General features: G+C 39.5%; 1 protein-coding gene across 1 annotated transcript; it reads left to right on the top strand.

Moving 5' to 3' along the window:
• The first annotated feature begins 2,125 nt into the window (after positions 1-2,125).
• Positions 2,126-14,843, top strand: NAPG (NSF attachment protein gamma). Its single transcript, XM_085052534.1, has 12 exons — positions 2,126-2,289; positions 4,347-4,414; positions 5,573-5,657; positions 6,247-6,264; positions 6,830-6,860; positions 7,305-7,414; positions 7,552-7,618; positions 8,274-8,344; positions 9,249-9,327; positions 9,833-9,912; positions 10,780-10,909; positions 11,876-14,843. Exons 1-12 carry the CDS (start codon positions 2,234-2,236, stop codon positions 12,023-12,025), a joined length of 945 nt encoding a protein of 314 aa, XP_084908660.1. The 5' UTR covers positions 2,126-2,233; the 3' UTR covers positions 12,026-14,843.
• The last annotated feature ends 7,513 nt before the right edge of the window (positions 14,844-22,356 follow it).

Raw genomic sequence — 22,356 nt, 5'->3', positions numbered from 1 at the left:
GAAATCTTTCGTCTGGTCATTCCAATATAAAGTGTAACCAGACAGTGCACATATGCAGTTTCACTAGAAAGTTAACAGATATTTACAACCCAGGGAACAGAGCAGGCCAGAAGCCCTAGCAAAAACAAACACACAAACTATAAGTCATTAATTTGGTGCTTCAGAACAATGGTCTGAGGTTATTCTGTCGTTTAATGCTGCTGTCTAGGATTTAATTTTCCCAGCTAACACAAGTTTATTTGAAAGGCACTGCAGCAAGCTCATAGTCATATGGCCAGATCTATCCTGGCTGACATTACAAGGGAAAGAAAAGACAGACGTGATGACACAGGAATCTTTCCGATCACAGCTTCCTCTGCTTTATACCTGCTACCACTGAGTGCTTGCCAAAAACCTTTTTTGTCTATGTATTATGCAAGACTAGCGATTTTCTCCCAGTGCTCCCATGACCATTCATCTGCTTTTGAAAGCAGAAAACCTCTCTACAACCTTTTTCCCTACTTTGATCTAGGACACAGAATTGCAGCATTTCAGATTTAGTGGGGATTTTCCACCATCTGCAATAGATGATAACATCTCAAGTACAATGCAAGAACCTAAGTTGGAAAATTAAGTGTCCATGTCATCAAGGGAATGTGGGAAAAGGAAAAGGAAGGGAAAGCAATTCAGACTTGTGAGTTTTATGACTACCTAGAGTGAAACAAATCACATAACTATTGCTTCTTTTCCCAGTTTGATGAAGAAACTTGTAAAGATCTGATTCCTGTAAACAGTATGGACTTACAGAGAATCACAGAATATCCAGTTGGAAGGGACCCCTAAGGAACATTTCAATGACTTCTAGGCTCTTAGAAGTTTTTCAAATTTAACCAGCTTCTCGTTTTGCTTTCTCTCTCCTGTGCTGATAAATACTTCACTTATTCAGATTATTGGAATAAAATAATGATGTTCAAATTCAGAGAATAAACATTTTCCTGGGCTCAATGACTCATCTTCTGTTACTCAGGGATATTTCAAATTAAGAAAATTAAGGAGTGAAGGAAGGTGGACATGTGAGCAATAATAGAGACTTTAGCATTTTTTATTCAGTTACAAATTTTATTCAAATTACTAATTTGGGAATGTTGCATTATTGTTTGGCCTGTGTCAGCAACTCTGGTGTGCTCAGCCACCACTCACACATTCTGCATCAGATCTCTGTGCCGGCCCGGCTGGAGACACCCTCTTGTTTTGAAAACAGCCAACACTGAGTCAGAAGATCAGGGCTCAGCAGAACTGCCTCTGGAGGCTTCCTGAAGGCAGGGCAGGAAGTGCTGCTCAGACTTTGGCCTGTGAGTTGTGTGCGGCTAAGAAAACTGGCCTCCTTTTGAAAACCCTGGGGAATACAGGTCTTATTCCTGTTCTGGGCTGTGTCCAGTTCTGGGCTCCTCAGTACAAGAAAGACAAGGAGCTACTGGAGAGGGTCCAGCAGAGGGCCATGAAGATTATTTGGGGTCTGGAGCATCTCTCTTAGGAGAGACTGTGGGAGTTGGGCCTGTTTAGTCTGAAGAAGTCTGAGAGGGGATCGCATCAAGCTATAGAAATACCTTAAAGGAGGATGTCAAGAGAATGGTGCCAGGCTCTTTTCAGTGGTGCCCAGTGGCAGGACGAGGAGCAACAGCCACAAAATAAAATGCAGGAAGTTTCACCTCAAGGTGAGGAAGAACTTCTTCACACTGAAGGTGACAGAGCACTGGAACAGGCTGTACAGGGAGGTCGTGGAGTCTCCCTCTCTGAAGGCATTCAAAACCCATCTGGACGCGTTCCTGTGTCACCCGCTCTGGGTGACCCTGCTTGGCAGAAGGGGTGGAGCAGATCTCCAGAGGTCCCTTCCAACCCTAGCGATTCTGGGATTCTGTGTGAATCTGTTTCTGTCGGCCTTGCACACGACGGGGCTGGGGCTGGGGCTGGGGCTGGGGCTGGGGCTGGGCACGCAAGGTGCCTGCCGGCCCCGGGAGCGCAGCACAGCCCAGTGCTAGGCAGCACAGCCCAGTGCTAGGCAGCACAGGCCATACCAGCGGCTCCGGCCCAGCACTCCGGGCACTCGGGGCACTCCGCCCGGGCGCAGGCGCGGGGAGCAGGCGGGGCCCGGGCAGCTCCTCCCGGTGCCCGTGAGCCCTGCGCCCTTCCGTAGCTCCCGGCAGCGCAGGGAGGCGGAGGAGAGCGGCCGAGCCCGGGCCGCCGCGCTGGCGACATGGCGGCGCAGAAGATTAACGAGGCGCTGGAGCACATCGCGAAAGCGGAGAAATAGTGAGCGGAGAGCAGCGGGGCGGAGGGTGCGGGCTGGGGGGAGCTGGCGAGCGGCTGCCAGTTCGGCGTCCGTGCTGTCCGGCCTGCCCGGCGCTCCTGACCCACAGAGGCGGCGAGTGCCCTCCTGGGCTGGCCCGGGGGCTGAGGAGACATCCCGTGTGCCTGGCATCGGGACATCAGAGGAAGGGAAGGAGGTGGCCGGGCCGGGAGAGGCCGGCGCGGGGAGAGTAGGGGTCACGACTGCTCGGTCCGTCCTGTGCCTGAGGGGATCCTCCGTGCAGGGCCTGGGTGCTGTGGAGGGCCTTCTGCCCCGAACCGGACAGTAAAGCTGCCCTAAAGCTGAACGGTGGGGTCAGTGTGGCGGTGCGGCTCAGAGGCCTGGAGCTTGAGCAGTTTGCTTTAGGGCCTTGTGGCTTCTATTGCTCCGACCCGGACTGCAAAGCCAGGCAGCCACTTCTGCCCTTCTGCTACAGTTAGTGGGAGGAAGACAAGTCACAGAATCAGTTAGGTTGGAAAAGACCTCTGACATGATCAAGTCCAACCTGTGACCCAACACCAGCCTGTCACTCAGTGCCACATCCAGTCTTTTCTTAAAAGTCTCCAGGGATGATATCTCCACCACCTCCTTGAGCAGCCCATTCCGAAATCTAATCATATATTCCATGAAGAATTTTTTCCTAGTGTCGATCCTAAACCTCCTGTGGCCCAATTGAAGGCTATAGACAAGTGGTAGAAAAGAGTTTCGGAGACTGTTGGATAAAAGGGCTTGATTTGGCTGAGGTGTTCTAGGTGTTTGTTTCCTACCCTTGAGAAATGTGTGACTGTTGCTTCCTAGGTGGCTTGAAAGACCTTTTCTGACATTTATATTGGAGAGCTTAACGTCTATGATAGTCTGTTACTAACTGTTATAAATGTTACTAACTGTTATAAATGAATATAACCATTTTGCTTATAAGTCTCAATGGCACAGGCTATAGTATAGATGTAATAGAGCTGACTAATCCAAGGATGCCACAGTTTTAGTAAGAACAGTGACAGCCCCTCTGGAAGTCATGCATTAAAATTATAAATTGTTATAGAGGGAAGAATTCCAAATATAAAAAAACAGTGTATGTTACTCAAATTACTTGACTGGAAGTGCCCTCCAACAGAATTAATTTTAAGCTTATCTGGAGAGCATTTGAAATAAAATGCCCCAAAACCTCAGATAGCGTGTAGATTGAGTGCATTGTGTGTTTCAGCTTGATGCATTTGAGACTCTGACTGTGATAAAAATAATATAAAGGCTTGTTTTAGAGTTACGTATTGTGGTCTTCATCCAAGTAAGACAACAAGACCAACTTAAGATCCATATACAACCGTTTTTCCAAATAAAGAATGTATTGCATATGATGTGTTGGCCTACAACAAATATGCAAGTGCATTCTAAAGTTATGGTAATTTTTAAATTTGTTTTAGGAGTGAGGAAGTCAGCATATTGAATTCCAAATTGCCAAATGGTTCACCTAAACATTTTTCCCTATCTACGCCTACGTGTGGCATCTTTTATTATCATAATCTGTTGTAGACATATAAATTACACATGAGGTTTTGTATGGTAAGTAAATTCTTTCATTTATGTATGCAGTGGAGAGTCTTTGATAATTCTCAGTAGCAAAAAAAAAATTGCTGTAGAGGAATGCTGGAAACTTTCAGATGTGTAGAAAAAAATATATTGTCAGGTGTCATGGTATTAGAAATCTGGAGATATGATGTTGGTGTAGGAGGAAGTATTTTTCTTCTGCTGACTTCTTATTGCTGAGAAGGTGGACTTGGGAAGACTCTTTGGGAATAGTGGAAGCATGTTAGGGGGAGGCATGTAACTATGGCAGATAATTGCAGTGCTTTATGCAATTCTTAACAGTGCTGGCATTTGTTTTTACAGTAGAGATGTCACTGTAGTATTGGCTTATAGGTAATTGCTCCTTTCCAGTAGTATTCTAAAGTTTTAAATACATCCAAAGTGCCTTGAAGGTACAACATAAAATCTTTACTAATTATTTCTGCTTGTGTTTTAGCCTGAAAACTGGATTCTTAAAATGGAAACCAGATTATGACAGTGCAGCTACTGAATATGGGAAGGCAGGTATGTGTGGCTGTAAATATGGCCATATATATTTCATGGTTTAAAAGCATTCATTAAGCTTAGTCCCTGATAAAGTTTTTTGATATTGATAATATTTTTATTATGTTGCTGTGTAAATAAAACTGTTGTGAAGACTAAACATAACATGAAACAACAAGAAAATCCTCTTAGTAGCACTGTAAAATAAATTCCAGGTTGTACTTGGAGATCTAGAACAGTTTTCAAAACCAATTTTTTCAAGCTTACAACTTCTATTATTTATATGCTATATGTGACAAAAATTAAGCTTTCTTTCCTTCTTTCACTTGTCCACCCCCAAATCCTATGACTTTATCTACAAAACAACAGATGTTCAAGCTGGTTGTAAAATTTTGCTTTATCATCATCTTATGAAATATGTCCTGTCATAGACTGTCTCAGTAAAGTGAGATGTTGCCAGGTTGGTGGTTTTTTTCAGGCATGATAATGTCTCTTTCCTTCCTTTTTCTACTGCAAGGGACACACTGAATATAAAATCTTTACTAGTTGATTCCTTTTTGTTCTTAAACATTTTCTTCTTTCTCGTAGTAGTAATTTGTCATGGTCTTTTGGTTTCTTACTCTAGGCATTCCTACTTACTCACTTAAGAATGAATAAAAAATACAAACTTGGAAGAACAACAGGAGCATTTATAAATTTAATCTTTTAAATCCTACTTCAAGATTTTATTGTTAAATGAGATAGAAATACATATTTATGCCCTGAAGTGGTTGTGCTGAGGAAATTGTTGTAGGTGTGCTTTGCTGGTGGCACACTTCTGTTCCTGCTGTACTGATTTTTATAACCTCTAATGATTAAAATTATATAAATATGCATTCCTGCAGTTCTGTAATGAAAATACAGAATGAGTGAGTTTCAAAGTCCAGCTGAACACATTATGTGCTATATATGATACTGTGGTGGTATGGAAGTGGTGTTGACAATAAATGTTTTAAATGGTACCTAAGTAACTAATGAAACATGGAGAACAGTCTGGGATTTTTGGGAAGACCTTGGTAAACTAACCATTCCTTTAAAGAGCCTGTTTGCATCTTTAGGTAGCTGAACTCTTGAGCAGCACTGTTAAAAAGAAGACAATGTCAAGTTGTAAATAAAAACTCTCTATTTGCTTTCTTGCAGCTGTTGCTTTTAAGAATGCCAAGCAGTTTGACCAGGCAAGGGAAGCCTGTTTACGGGAAGCTGAGGCACATGAAAACAATAAAGCGTATCTTTTTATTGACTGAGATTCTTTCTTTCCAAGAAGCTGGCTAGTTGCTACTTATATTGGAGTAATAGGGGTTGGTAGCAGGTTATTTAATGTACTTGCACATTTTGTTAGTGTAACACAACTGCTTTTAAAGGACTGTTCCTGTGTGCTCTGAGTGGAAAAACTAAAGAACCTCCTGGTTTGAAAATCAGTGTTGTTCCATATAACAGCTGACAGGTGCCTGAGATATCTATGTGCTGCTTCAGAAATGTAATTGTTTTTTAATTACCTACAAGGGTATAGTATAAACTAAGTGAACCTCTGCCATTATTACAGTACTTGTAGTATTGTTTAATAAGCAGGAACATATTTTAGACAAATGTGGTTTTTACAACTTTCTGTGCAGCTGTACATTGCAATGTTGCATTTATTCTGTCCTTAAAATAATTTATTTTTGATAATTTGCCTGCAGATGTAGTAGGTTCAATTTGCCTTTGTGAGTTCCTTGCTTTGAAACTAGTAGTTGTGTAAGATTTTGTACATTAATACTTTTCCTGCATTATATTTTTGTGGCCTTTGTCCTTGACTTTGACAATTTTATGTCCAGTCTCTTTCATGCTGCCAAGTAAGTACAGAAGTGCTAAGTAATCTGAAATAGATTATTTAACATACAATAACAAGCATGAGCTATCATTTTGATCTCAGAGTAGTAAGTGTTCTGACTGAAGTAATTTTGCTGCATCAAAATTAGTTCAATGGAAGTGTGAGCTAGGAAAGTCTGAAAACCTGCAATGGCCACCTGAAGAAATGATTTTGCCATTCTTCAGCACCTTTTGATAGCAAATATTTTTTCTTAGATTAACTTTTCATAATTTTGAAATTCTATACTGTTGAGCTTATAAAGATATTTTTAATTAAAGAGTACTTCAAGGCAATCGGTTGATGACAATAATCCAAATATTGCCCAGGGATCAGGTTAGAATAGATTTTTACTGGGGAGTGTGGTTGAACTTGTGGAAATAATGTTACTTATGCACTGTGTCATTAAATAAAACACTTGAAACATCCTCAAAGCATTAAATATTAACAGAGAAGATGTTAGATAGTCAATGCATGTTAAGTTTTGCTGGATAACTACAGCTTGGTGTAATACACCATCTCTAACCAAACTACATTTTTTTTCTCTGCAGAGCTTATGAACAAGCTGGCATGATGCTAAAGGTATTCTCATTTGCTAGTTTTTATTTTAAAATTCTATTTTATAGTGACAAATATAGTGACATATATGTAAGCAAATTGCATATTCGAATAAAAATTTTGTTGATTCATAGTCCCCACCTATACCTTCAGTAGATTAGGAAAGCAACATTTGTATTTGGAGGAAAAGTAGTTTTCCTTTTGCAGAAGGAAAGAAGAGTGTCTCATGTTGGAGGGTAACAGAAGAGTAGTGCTGCTTTTGCTCTCCACTACTACAAATTAATGACTTGCTTGGAAGTTTAGTAGTTAAAAGTGAATTTTATGGTGTTGTTGATCAACTTTCACTAGCCTTACCAGTTTGTAAATAAAAATTAGAATCTTAAGAAATAAGTTATTGCAATTTGATTTGTGTCCTTGCACATAAGTTCAATTCCTGACAATAGTATTCCTGTGACTGCTGCCTTGTAGGAGATGCAGAGGCTTCCTGAAGCAGTTCAGCTGATCGAGAAAGCCAGTATGATGTACCTGGAGAATGGGACACCAGACACAGCAGCCATTGCACTGGAACGGGCTGGAAAGTGAGTCTGAGTTATTGGTGGCTAGAATCTGTGCAGGGCGTGGGTATATCTGTGGTTTTCTTTTATGTCTTTTTGATGCTTTCAGGTAAAAAATATTTTCCTTTCATCTGAAGAGAAAGTATTGATTTTTATTACAGGTTAATAGAAAATGTGAGTCCCGAGAAGGCTGTGCAGCTCTATCAGCAAGCGGCATCAGTGTTTGAAGTAAGTGGAGGTTTTTGTGGGTGTTTTTGGTTTGTTGGGATTTTTTCTTCCAGGTATAAAGGTTGAGAAAAAGCCTAAGATTAGTTTCTAAATTATGTTTCCTTCCTTTTACTTTAGTGGCTGAGTAATGAAGCTGAAGGCTTCTCATGCTGTAGAGAAAATTACAGAAGTTACGAGTCAGTTTGCTTTGCCTGTTTCTCAGTTTAGGACTTGACAGAATCTGGACTTTGTAGGTTGTCGAGTTTTCTGCCTCTTGTTGGGCAGTGCAGAGGGTAGAGAACATGTCTGCTGTTGAGTACTAAACCCCAAAATAATGAAGGCACAGAAGAGAAGATTTTGCTTGGTGCTCTACTCGTTCCATGAACCAATGATTTGCCTTTTTGCAAGTGGCTTTGATGTGCTTCTCTGTTGTATTGTCAGATGTTTCCAGATTAGCAAGTTTGCATTGACATTACTCTGCTGAGTAGATCCATACAGGAGCTGACTGTGGAACTTGAGAGCATCAATACACTTCACATTTCCCTTGAGAGTGTGAACTGCTAATGTAATAACTAACAGTTGTTCTAAGTTACAGGTGACACACTTAGATTAAGGTCTAGTGTTCTTAGATCTGTCCAAATGAACTAAGAATGTATGAATCCATTTTGTTCTCTAGAATGAAGAACGTTTACGGCAGGCATTAGAAATGCTAGGGAAAGCATCAAGACTTCTGGTCAGAGGACGCAGGTACAGCTTTTATCCCTTTTTATTCTTTTAATGTAATTGAATCTTAAAATATTATTTTGATGGTGGTTTTTTTTTTGGTTTTTTTTTTTTCTTTTGTCTTGGCGCTGTTTGGTTTATGTACTACTAATTCTTACTCAAACTAAGATACAGTTTCTGTGGGATATGCTATGTTCATCCAGGGACCACTGTTTTGTGTTCTGGGATGGGAGAATGTGAGCTGAAAGACTTTTGTTTCCTTTGTGTTTGTTGAATAGCTAGAAAGCACATACACCAGTTTTCATTAATTCTTAAAACTACTTCAGGAATTTTTTTGTTCTTCTTCCAGCACTAATACATAGAAAGTACTTGAAAATCCTTTATAACTGTGGGATATAAAACAGAGGAAGTGGGACTAACCTGAGGAAAGAAATCTGTTTGCAGCAGTCTGATTCTGGACTTCTTAAAGAAGAGTGTATCTTGAAGTCTCAGTGGGAAGAGTTTACTTGTAAATTGCTTGCACCAAACTTGATTATCAGTTCATCTCATTCTTGCTTCACTGAAGCATTTAGGTCCATAAGGACTATATTGCTGGTTCATGGCTATCAGACTGACTGATAGCTTATAGTAACCTCAGGACATACAGAAATGTGTTATGGTATGTAACAAAGCCTTCATCTTGTACAAAAGTTACAAAAGCCAAGGTTTCTTGGAATGAATACCGTAGATGTTCTTAGCACTTACACAAAAGGAATTGCTGACTATGTATTTACCTACTCTGTTAGTAAGATCAACTGCTGATTTTTAGTTGCATTGCTTTTTATTCCAGCAAACTTGGCACTGTATTAGTTAAACACTTTGTAATTAGCCTTGGGTTCATTGTGCTGTATTCCTGGCACTGATACACCTGGTTTTTTTTTGTTTTTAGATTAGATGAGGCTGCATTGTCTCTTCAAAAGGAAAAAAGTATTTACAAGGAAATTGAAAACTACCCCACATGCTATAAGGTAAATTCTAAGAGGCAACTTCTGATAATGCATTCCATTTTTTTTTATATTAGTAGTTAAAGACAGCTGACATCTAATGATGGGTACCTCTTGATTAAGGGAAAAGTTTCTTGCTAAATGATGAGAATTAGTGGTAGTGGTGTTTCCCCAGACTTTACCTGTGCTTTTATAATTTTTAAGATAAGATGCTGTTATCTACAGGAGCTGTCAAAACCGAAAAAAACCATATAAATATATAGATGTTATAAAAAATAACAAACTACAAAAGCTATTACTTGGGACAATAGTTCATTAAAATGTTATAGGAGATAACTTATTTCATACCAGCTGAGGAGATGGCTTTCTGCTTTTTCACTAGATTGTTTTGATTCACTTGTGTATCTTAGAATGATTGTGGATTGTAATGTCCTTTCTCATGCTAGATATTAACAGTCTGCTATTTTTAACATATTTTACTATTAATTTCTAAAAAATCATTAGGCTTACTTTTTGTTTGTTTGTTTAGAAAACTATTGCTCAAGTCTTAGTTCATCTTCATAGAAATGATTATGTTGCTGCAGAAAGATGTGTGAGGGAAAGCTACAGGTAAGTCCACTTTGTGTCCTTTAATTTTACACTGAATATTTCACTAATATCGATCTATTTTGCTTGACGTAGTTCTTCCATAAATTTTTAACCTGCCATTCTGTTGACTTACAGTACAATAATAATGTTCTGTGGTGTGTGGCCATCAGGAATTTTTTTCACACATAACAAATTTAGCTGTAATGGCTACAGTGATTCTTCTTAACAAACCTAAAAAAAAAGTCATAAAGAGCTAGTTTTGTGTGACAGAGGAAATGAGATGGAAATCAGAAGTCCTTACCATGGCACAGGAGAAAATTTTGGTGTCAGTAATATGGGTTAGTGTTTAACCTTGGCAATTCTTCATTTCAACTTTCATTGGAACTTCAGTAGCCAAATCTTGAAACAATATGTTTTTACATAAATTATGTTTTTAGTGAAATGATCATATGTATAACTTAAATTTTCCTTTAGTTTTAGAGCTAATCTTTCAAGATCAGTCTTTAAATGTCTTGCTTATATTTTCCAAATTTCCAGCTTTATGTATAGAAACTCACGTCAGAATTTTTCTGTATGTAAAGTGGAGAAAGAGTTTATTGAGTAGTCAGGAAAAAAAAACTTTAAAATCTAATATTCTTGTTTTGTCTTGATTATAATTGTGGTCTTATTCTAGGCATGCAAACTAATATTGCTTAAAGTTTAATTTTTGTGGATATGATTAATGTACCTGGAGAAATGTAAGTGGTTATAGACAGTTTTGTGGAACAAGCAGTCTGTCATTCTTGAAAGCTGCTTGCCCTTTTGCTGTTAAATCAGTAGGATTTAAAGATAGAATAGTTAAGTGTCAAGTAGATTGCTTGCTCTAAATGAACTCTTAACTTCTTTCAGTATACCAGGATTTAATGGAAGTGAAGACTGTGCAGCACTAGAGCAACTTTTAGAAGGGTATGATCAGCAAGATCAGGATCAAGTTTCTGAAGTCTGTAATTCTCCACTCTTCAAATACATGGATAATGATGTAAGTAGACAGATCCTGTGGCTTTGTTTTTTTTAGGTTGAGGGGTTTTTTTTCCTGGTAGAGGAAAATAAGAAGAGCACAGTCTGTATGTTTATTGTGACTTGCTGTCATGCTGCCCTGTGGCTGTGAGCTTCCTGTATTCTTTTACTTTGTCTGCCAGTGATGGTGTTGCCTGCCTTTCAGATGGTGTGAAGGATCAGGTGAAAGAACATCTTGTTAGGGATTTGCTGAGTTTGTTTAATGAATTGACCAAAATTTAGTCCTCTTCTACTTGCTTCCCTAAGGGCCAGAACAGTTTGCTGCTTCTGCTTTTTCTCAGAAATACCATATAGCAGTTAAATGTGCATAAAAATGAAAAGAGCATGATGCCTATGGGATGGTATCATTGAGTGTCTTTTTCTGTTGCTTATTAGCAAGGTACTCATTCAGCAAAGATTTTGAATTTTGAACAAGTAGTTGTGTCTCTTTCTCTACCATTTTTTATTGTTGTGCAATTTGTAAATTGTAGGAAGTATAAGATAGGAAAGGTATGAAGTAAGGGAAACATCCATACCTGCCAAACCTTGTAACAGTATTGACTAATTTTACTTGGTTGAATAGTAAAAATTAACTTATTAGTCTTGCTGAAAGACACTTGTAAGACTTTACATGATCTAATACTAGGTAATGTATGAAGAGCTGCATACTGGAATGATTTCTTTTTTACATAAAGCTCGAACCAGAGAAGCTATAGGATGTGGCAAATTTATTCAATAATAAGCAGCATCAATATGGATCTTGTATCCCATTCTCAGAATGTTTGAGAGATGGAAAAATGAACCAATGATATGTTTATTCCAAGCTGGAAAAATATACCCTGAGAGCATCATCACTATGTTTTCTGTACTGAATGTTGCCTGCTTGTTTATTTGTGAGCATCAGTCAATTCTATGATAGTACAAATTAAACTTGCCTTGTCATTGTCAGTATGCCAAGCTTGGTCTTACCTTGGTGGTCCCAGGAGGTGGAATCAAGAAGAAATCACCAAATGCTACCCAAGACAAAGCCAGAGGACCAGCTGCAGCGGGCTCTAAAGCTGATGAGGAAGAGGATGAATATTCTGGTGGACTATGCTAGCTGCAGACTAGGTTGTCTTAAATATCTGACTGACTTGTGATGCTGAGCATATCCAAAGGTACCAGATTTACCAGAGCTTCATTGCAATTGTGATATGGGAATCCTAATATTAACTTGGCAGCTTCTGGGTGCAGTACAGGAGAAAAAGCATGATTGTACCCATCATCTTGAAACATCTTTGGACTTCATCTCTTACCTGGTAGGAGCTTCCTTAGGGCTCTGCCTTCAGCTGATGGGAAAAAATTGAGAAAAGTTTTACTAAAAGCACAGTTTAAAAGAACCCAAAACCTCAGAAGTACTGGAAGGAGAATGGTACAAAACTTTAAATGCTGGATTTCAACATCTGATACTTTTGGTCCCAGTAAGATGTTTGCAGTTGTTTTTTGGAGTTAGATCTAGGATCATTCATCTGGCTGTTTATCTCCTGTTTAAGACCATTTAAGGCAGACTGTGTCAGGCAGGATTTTAACTCATGTAAGCACTAGGGGGAGCATTCAGTTTGTTTTCAACATGTTTTTACTCCACCGAGGAATATTATTTTAATACCTTGTTCATTACAAGCCATATCCATATGAGTGGGGAAAACTCTAAGTGAACTAGATTGAAGTTATCTTGCAAGTTTAAAAATATACACTTGTCTTTCCTCATAAGAAATGTATTGACCTGAGATATTTGGAAATAAATGTGTCCATGGTGTTTGTAGTGTGCACCTTAGTAAAGGAAGGAGTGAACAACCATTCTTAGCAGTGTAGTTGAAGCATGCCATAACCAAAAAAAGAAATTGTAGTTAGCACGTAACATGCACTGAATAGAAACTTCTGAAGACAAATGCTTAACAAAACCTTAGGAGGAATGTTTCAGTGATATGTTTCAGTTCATGAGTTTCCTAGGTGTTTATTTGCTAATCAAGATGGTAGTTTATGAAGACATTTGATTCTTGAATGTTTTCAAAGCTTAGAACAGGTATCACCTATAAGCGGCATTTTTCAAACTAGCTCAGAATCCAAGGTAACCAAATTTTAATGCATCCTCTCTATTTTTATTTGATTTCAAGTCATCATGTGTTTTGCAAGTTCTTTAGTGTCTTAAATTTGTTTCACAATTTTATGCTTAACAGCTGTGAACTCTAAAAGTTGTGCCTGTGGTTTGTTTGTTCAGCAGGACCTAATCGAGGTCTACACTAGATTGACATCAAATCCAGCAGGGATTTCCATGTGATGCCCAAAGCTCAGTAAGCAAGAGACCAAAAGCACAGTGTTAAGTATTGGTAGAGTTTCTGCCATCTTAAGGAATTGAATGTCATCAAAAATACCAAGCATATGTCTGACAAAATTGTGTCAGGCATAATTGTGATGAAGGTTCAACTTTTAGAGGGCTAATGCTTTCTTTCCTTGGGGTGGATAGCACTCAGTAGCATTGAAATGGGAGCACAAACTGCAGCATAATTTGCAGGCAGGGCTGCTGTAGGAAGAGTCAAATTATTTACTTTAATGGCTGTTCAAAAACCAGTTTTGTCTCTTTTTCTTGTGTAATAATAACCATGGGTTTTAAAGCTATTTCAGATACACCTGTAGTTCTTCACTATCTGTAATTTTCCTTTGTTGTTGATGATGTATATAAAAGTTTTGGCTCTGTGAAATTTTAGGAAGTGAGTTCTTTTCTCTCAGAATGTTTGCAGATATACATGAAAGATGGCTTTGAAGACTTTCATGTCACCTCTGTTTTCAGTGTTGGAGCAACTCACTTCAGTTTACTCAAATTCTGCCTGCTAGATTTGTTAATCAAGTTGAACATACACTTCTTATGGGGAGTCTTTATCACAGGTGGAAAAAAATGCACACATAGGAGCCCAGGGAACACTAAGTAATTTTCTTCAAGCATTTCTTTTTCCTTCTAGTTCTGAAATCAGTTTTATTGTGTGACCCCAAGGAATCTGCTTTTTGTGTGTGTGAACAATTGCATATATCTGAAAAGATGAGGTGCACAAGAAACTGGGTGCTTCTGTGGAAGAATTTGCAGATTTATTTAAACTGTGCTTGTAACACTAACAGGCCCTTAAAATGAAAATTTATGCATTTAAAACATACTTTCCATATTGCCAAAGAAAAAAAGATGTGCAACACCGTCTTCCCCCCTCCCTCAAGTTGTTTTTTTGTTCTGTGCCAAGTGTGGAAAATCTGGGACAAAAGTGGCTGGTACTAAACATGTTAAGCTGCCATCGAATTGACATTTCTGATTCTTAGTAGTAGAATCTTAACCTTTAATTGCAATGTTGCTGCAAAGACCAAATCTGCAGAAATGGAAGCGTCTGAAAATAAGATGGTCTATTTTATATAACTTAGTCTCCTATTTTAGACAGTGAAAGTGTGTTAGGAATGTTTAACTGCCTTTTAGTAAATGTTTAACTATATAAGAAACTGTCTGTATATTATGTGTTAGTGTTTGTTTCTATCTTTCAAAGCAATTTGCACACTTCTGTAAATACCATTTAAGTGATCTAAAATGAAAAGGATAATATTTACAGCAAGAAAATTTCCAAAACCAGTGTTGACTGTAAGAAAAAAATTAAGTTAAATTATGCATGAAGGCTGAGCAATGGCCAATGCAATGTATATGTAAAATCAGAAGATTTCTAAATTATCTGTAACTTAATACTCAGATGATCAAGTGCAGTGAAACCTGTGCTTTACTTGTTCTTTTCGCAAATCTGTGGTGTGATAGAGTACAAAATGTGTTTGTAACAGCTCTACAGATGATGCTTCTTGAGAAGAGGCTGTGTGTTTCACCAACATGAAAAATAAAACTTGAAATTAAGGCACGTGTGGTAGCTTTCTGTGTTGTTGATCAGGTCCTGCTGAGGACCACAATTTGAAAATTAATGTTTATTTTGTCACTGGGATAGATTTTCAAAGTGGTTTTTCCTGTGAGAATACAAACTTGTCATTATTCAGTTGGATCCAATGGGGAGTTTGAAAAACAGCTAGGTTTCACACAATTGCGGGATGTGAATTCTGTAATTCTTGTAACCCTAGAAAAATTACCTTTTCTACTGTTTTGAAGTGAAACTTGCTGGAATATTTGAAGGCTGAAGAATCAGGCACTGAGGTTCTACAGTGTAATAGGAATTGTTCCTTAAATGCTGCAAATAAGCAGCTGTATAAAATTATAAGAACTAAGCTGCTCTCAGGGAAAAGAAAAAAGCCTTGTCATCTAGATTTATAATAAGTAATGAACTTTTTTGGATGCAGGAAATGGAAAAAAGAAGCGACCCCAACCTCTAAGACTAGTAGTGGTTATAAAATTGGAGGAAGTAGATGTAACTTTAGAGAGCAGCAGGGAACCACTTGGGATCTGTGGTTTGAGTCTGAGCAGGGACATTAATCTCTGAGTTAATGGTCTGTAGGAAGCCAGCATCCCCGGGAGCTGGGCTCATCTCCTCTGCCTCGGTACCTGTTGGAGAGGATGTGCACGAGTTTTATCTCTGACCACCTCCCGCAAGGCTGGCGGGTCTTTGTTTCAGAGCCGCTGCCGTTGCCCTTCCGCCGTGCTTTGCAGTGTAGCCTTCAGGCGGGAGCGGAGCGGCAGCTGCAGGGCTGCACGTACGTTTTGAGAACATGTGGCTGTGGTGATTCATCTGTGAGTCCGCTGGGAATAGTGGTAAGGAGCGTGGCCGGGCTGCAGTGCGCGCTGCCAGCATCTTCGCTGCTCTGCGACCGGTTCAGACTGCGCACCAGAAACCTTCCAATCCCAGAGTGACAGAAGCCGGCCCCAGCATGTGCAAAGTGAAAATGGGTTGCCTTCAGTTGCCACGCTTGTCTTTGGTTTATATTTAAATGCCTTTATTTTGCGTTGTTCCTAAGCTCCGCGCAAGCTGGCATGGATCTGTTCTCCCAAGAGCGTTGTTCCCTCTTAGCGCTAGATGGTGCCGCAGAGCCGGCACGGCCTTCCTCCGCTGCCGGGAGCCTCCGCTCCATGGCCAGAACAGCTTCTGCCTTTAAATACGCTCAGCTGGAGTATTGGTTTGGTTAGAAATACCCACACAGGGACCTGCTGCTGCTGCTGCTTCTTGTGGCTTGAAACACCTGCCTGAAGTCGTTGAAGTCAGCTTATGAAGACAGTTTAGGTGGTTGTGTTTCCACTTCCCTGAAAATGGGCCTGGGAAATCGGGTGATTAAGAGCCATGTTATGGACAGTGGGTGTGTGGGCAAATAAAACAGTAGCTAGTGTGCACTATAACCTGTTAAAAGAAATTTTCAACTCCAGGGCTGGCTGATTCTGCTACAACTGGCACTCTTATTGCAGCCACAAAATTTTATTAAATGCCTCGTGGACAGAAATCAACAAGTATAGGGGGCAGGGAAATGAACTGAAAATGGAGGGAGTGAGGAAGCTGGTCATCAGGCAATGGTAAGTTGACGGATGGAACAGAGAGCTCCTGCTGTAATTTGCTGAAAGGAGTTTGCTTTAAAAAACCATGCCACTTCGTGATTCATCCACAGAGGCAGGGAGGGAAGGATGAGGACTGGCATGACTGTTCTCTCCATGCTGGGAAGAGGTTCTGCTGCTGTGTTCCGTGGAGGCAGTATGAACACAGACACATTACATCCTTTGCCTGTCACTAACTGACTGGAATTCAGGAATGAAAGGTAAAAACTTTATAGCAGACAGGGACTTCTTTGTGAGTGAAGCTGACAACTTTCAAGCCAATGCTTGCTGTGCTGCACTTCTCAACAAATGTCCCAGAGTAATTGTGTTGGTAATAATATAGCAGAGAATTCATGAAGTGTAAAGACCTATGGTACCCCATGTGTTTTATGGGTGCCAACTATTTTATTTAATTGACCACGATCCAGTAACTTTCTGGCTCCTCTCTTGTGTCAATGTATGATTTTCCAGGCTGAGTAACTGGAGAAACAATGAGGATCCTCTCAGCTGCACTGCAGCCCAGAGCACAGGTTAGGTGTGTAAGGAGTGAGTGATTAAAACTGGGTGGACTTGGAGGGTAAGGCAGCTCTGTAGCAACACCAACTGAATAAAATACTTCAAAGCTTTAGTAACAAAGCTGTAGAAAAAGTGGTATATTTAAAAATTCTTCTTTAAGTAAGGCATGATCTGGTAACTTCTGCTGCTGCCTAATGTTTATCTTCCCAAACTTACCAGATACTGCATCTCATGGGAACTCCTGAGAAGTAGTTGTCTTAGAAACACCAGCAGAGTTATTTCTCACCACTTTGAAATACTTCAGTCTAATCCTGATGCAAGACATGAGTTTGGTGACAGGCCCTGCTGCTGAGAAACATTGGAAAGTGAAAGAAAACACCCTTGTTTTCTGTTGATTCAGGTTTTTTTTTTCTTTTAGCTCTTAATATCCTCTAATAAAAGTTTTTTTTTCCCTTTGTAGCTCATGCATGTTAGTCTGGAATCTGAAATTCAAATAGCTGTTTTTCTGTACCTGTCTTCCTGCAGCCATTAGGGAGCAAAAGATTTCTTGTGACTGAGATGGGGACGGGGGAAATCAAGAAAGAATGCATGTGACTGCACACTCTAGTCACCTTTTGGTTGTGGGTGTGCTAACACAGAACTAGTTGTGATCTCTTTGTGGATAGGCTGTTAAATGGCTTCACATCTATGTGATTTTCCTACCTTTTTTTTTGGCTGGAGATGCCATGATGGTGGTGGAACAGGTGTGAACGCCTCATGGCCAAACAAAATCTGATATTAATGGCATGCAACCAAAGTAGTTAATGAAAGTAGCAGCCTGAATGCACACACATGCTATATGCTTATCCCTACTTGTGTTTTTAATATGATAATTTTTGTTTTAGAACATCATGGATATCTAGAACAGGAACCATATTTGAGAAGTAGTGTTTCTTCACAAGACTGAAGTGAAGTAATGGGATGAATTGAAATTTCCTATAATTTGGGGTATGCATTAATTGCTTCAACACTTTCAGGGAAGTTTCCATTTCCAGGGTAAATGCCTATCTGTTTTGCAGGAAACAGATATGGGGAAACATTCTGCATCTGTGATCACTCCACTGGACTTTGAAATAATTTGTTAAAAATGTAGGGTGTGGAATTCAGAGTAATTTTTTTCAGGGTATTTCAGGAATAGTGCCTGCTGGGTTTTCCCCTTCTGAGTTTTTATTGTGGATAATTCCACAGGTGACTGTATGTATTGTATTGCTATAATAAAAACATGGGCCACTTTTAAATAAAGATCCTGCAGCTACTAGGACTTTGATCTTTGTGAACCAGAATATGGGAGATGTTAATCAATGGATTCACTATGACTGAAGTATAGAAAGAGACTAGGAGGCAAAGTGTGACAGAAAGGAGTGAAATTAGAGAGAAGAAACCAAGGAGGATTCCAGCCTAGTGCTGAGTACTTAGGCCCTCTTATGATTTCCTGATCATAGCCATGAAGAAGGGTGAATGAACAGCTGGAGACATAATATGTTGTTTGACAAATAACAGCAAGATGAATCACACATCTGAAAGCTTGTGTAAATCACAGAAGTCACCATTTTTGTCTGACACTCAAAGGTATTTTGAGCATAATTCTGGTGCAATGCAGCAGGGGAGAGCATTTTTTTATGACGTCTCTTCAAGTAATGTCAAATTTATACTATTCTGTTCTAATGCATTTATTCAGTGGCATTTCCAGATGCACAGCAACTGAACAGTGAGTGTAATAAAGGGGATCCTGTTGGCCAAATTGCTTCCTTTTCAGGTGTGTGCATTTTGTCTTTGCTGCAGGAGCAGGAGTGTTCCTCAAAGGCTTTGCTGTATGTCGCTTTCTGGTGGGATTGTTTTGTTTTTAGGGGGTTTTGGGGTTTTCTGTTTGGGCTTATCTTATTTTTTTTTTCCAATTTACTCTGAAGAAAAAACAAACCTTTGCTTTGGGTGGATATTCCAGTATGTTTTCACCCTTTTGACCATTTTTTCATGGGTTCTCAGCACCTTATTAAAATCATTGCATTTTAATTGATAGTGCTAAACTTGGTTTGTGTTCCTTGGAGAGAAACAGTAGTACAGTTAATGTACTATCATGGATCTGGAGCAGATGGAAAACTCCTGGTCTCTGTCAGGAATCCAGGATATGCTGTGTTGGTGGCAGAAAGGCTGGCGTTTTGTTGCTGTTTTCCATTTTTATCTTTGACCAAATATAAATAACGGGTGAATATGACACAAAATCATTGGATTTAGGCCATGTCCATGTTGAGAGTTGTGGTAGATAAAATGAGGGCTTGAATTTAAAATGTACAAACTATTTTTCACCCTAAAGATTACTTTTAGGGGCTCTCATTCGTCACTAAACCCTTTTTCTTTTGAGTGTGGAATTAATACTTTAAGTTAACTGTGGTGTGGCTCACTAATGTAGCACATGCTATATGATATGGAATTCCAGCATCTTGAGACAGTTGGGTTAAAAGTGAATTAATTGCTTAAAACAGGAATGCTATGTTTCTTGTTCAGTCTTCTAAGTTATTTCTGTGTAGTTATTTGTGTCTTTGGCTCTCTTCCCAATTTTCCTAAACTTCATTTCTAAGAAGTGTTTAAAGCCGTTGATATTTCTGATGTCTGTATGAATGGTTGGAAATATCTGGCAGTGATTTTCTCTTCAGACAAAGATTTAAGTTACTCCTGGACAGCTGTGGTATATTTTTGTTCACCTCGTCAATCTCTATATTACGTTTGTCCCTGTGGCTCACTTTGTTTAAGGGATGCCACGTTACATATCAACGTGTGAGTCAGACTGTCTTGCTTCATGGCTTTCAAAGTGTTCTGGGCTTTTTTTTTTGATGGATGACTGGCAGCCTGTGGACCTTTGGCAAACTCTGACAGTCAGGCTGTAATCAAATTATTTGGAGCAGAAGTCTAAGATGATTCTTGATTATAATCTTGTTTCTGCTGGTTGAGCTCTTTAATATAAATGTCTCAATGTTAGGAGGGACAGGTTCCATGAAGAGCCTGGAAGCTGCACATCCCGTGTGCACTGGAGTGAAAAGAGTCAAAGGTGAAACTTCTGTAACCAGCAGGAGAGGATAAAATACTGAGATAGTCTGTACACAGATCTGTCCACACCCATGAGTGCATAAAGGAAATCACCTTCAGGAAAGGACAAGAAGTGACTAAAATAAGGAATTTTATTCCTTCAGTGATGCAGTTTGTTTTGTTTTGTTTTGTTTTGTTTTTTTTAAATAACTATGCGTGGTTCTGTAGCCAATGTTGCAATCACAGAGCTAGAAGCAAATTCTGAACTGTAGTTCCAGATCTGGATCATCAATTGAACGTCCCTGGAGCTCAGTGTGGGAGATAAGTTGGAATCCAGTGTTCTCCAACTGCACATTAGGCAGTAAACTCTCTCTGTCTTTCTCTCTCTCCCTCTCCTGTTAATGTATTTGCCTACAGACAGAATACAGCAGATCCTCAGCCGTGTGCAAGGTGCACTGCCTTGAGGCAGCCAATTGTACCCATGGGCCAAAATTCCTGCAGGGAAGGATTGCAAACTTCTGGCTTTCCACCCATTATCCCAGACAGGCCTCCATGGCAGTCAAGGGCTGGACTGAGATTCCTGTATGTTTTTACCAGTCACAGACTCCCTCTCCTGGGGGAAAGGTACTCACTCTCTTCTCTCAGGGTTTCTAAACGCTGGATCGTGCTTGCCAAGGCACTGAGTGGAAGAGACAAGTGGACATGGAGATTGAGGCCAAGGATGAGTTGGAGGTTGAAACAATATCTACCATTTGTCAAGGTCATTAATTTCCAGGCAAATGGTCTTTGAGCTTCTTGGGACTGTTTGAGTTATTACTGAAATGCAGCAGTTTACAGAGCTGAAGGATCCCCAACATAACAGTATGCAGAAACCCCATGATGCAATAATATGAAAAATAGTTCTCTCTAAATACTACTACTCTGTGGATTTAAAAAAGGAATTTGATGTTGTGTAGACTAATTGCTAGACTGATTAGCCTTCCATCATCACTTCTGGTTCTGCTAAGTGCCTTGGTTCAGCTTTTCTCTCCTGTCATGAGAATTTATTGTCACATATTGTGGTCATAGCTGTGTTACACCCAGTGATCCTATACTGGCTTGCTCTCCTTGTGTTCATTACATAGAAATTGCCATGTTTCATTCTGCTGGTTTAACAGATTGCTAATTAGACAGTTCCTATGCAGTAATGCCAGGTAGGAATAAATCTACCAGACAGTAATGTTGCTATAACTCTGCATTTATAGTGAGTGGGTAACCTCAGGTCAACAGCATTCGTATTCTGCATTTAGCAAAACCAAGGCTGAATGAAGAGTTCTGGAAAGGTGTAAACACATCTGAAGTACTTTCAGAAATATGAAAAAACTCTGAACATAATGCATTGAAAGCTTAAGCACAATCTGATATACTGTCTATTACTGTCAGTCCTTAATTGCTGACATTAAAATACTCATAAGACCTGGAGTCTGACATTTTTTGGCTTCCTTCCCTCCCTTCCTCCTTCCCTTGCCCCTGTCCTCAAAAAAAGAAGAAAAAAAAAAAAGTGCAGTAGTTCTCTACTTTATAAGACAATCTCATAAATTACCATCATGGAGTTAGATTTCCAGCTGCCCATGACCTGCTGGGTATTGGTTGAAAAAAAAAAAAAGAAAATGCTAAGAGTTTCACATTTTAATGTGAATTATTCTCCATCCTACAGTTTGAAGTGGATTGATAATTCCCCAGTTGAAAATATTTTCCTCTTTCATTCCAGGAGTAGTAACATTAGCCTATTCCCAGGGAACCTGTCATCCAAAATACAGATAGTATTGGAGATATAATTGGAGAGAAGAGCTGGCAAGTTGCCCATAATTTCAAAATGTTATTGTTCTCTGATCACCACATTAAAAGGAAGCCAAGTTCATTTCATGTGTGACTTACTAACCAATAATGGAGTTAATTTTAATGGGGAGCATTTGAAAAACTGTTCAGCGAATGCTGGAGTTGATGTTGTGTTTTCAGTGTTAGGAAGAGTAGGAAAACACACACACATTGCTGCCCCAAGGGCAGAACTTTCTGTGAACCTGCAACCCAAAGCTGTGCAGCACAGGAGAACTAACTTGTACCTCATACCCATGTAACAGAAAGGATGCTTTTCAGCAATAATCTTGCTTCTGCCTTTGCTTTTTATCCTGGTTCATTTAGTTTCATCTTCTGAGACATTTATTTATAATGTTTTAGGTTCTTTAAACTGGGAGTGATGGTTGAGAAGCAATCCAGCCAGAATGAGGACAGTGCAGCTAGGGACACTGAGTCTCCTCCAGACTTTCTGTGTTGAGGTGAAAGAAGCACCA

The sequence above is a fragment of the Lichenostomus cassidix genome, chromosome 2 (genome assembly GCF_008360975.1).
Source record: "Lichenostomus cassidix isolate B80296 chromosome 2, HeHo_3.0, whole genome shotgun sequence".
Taxonomy (NCBI): domain Eukaryota; kingdom Metazoa; phylum Chordata; class Aves; order Passeriformes; family Meliphagidae; genus Lichenostomus; species Lichenostomus cassidix.
Note: the sequence above shows the minus strand (reverse complement) of the source record. Positions and strands in the feature narration are given on the sequence as shown.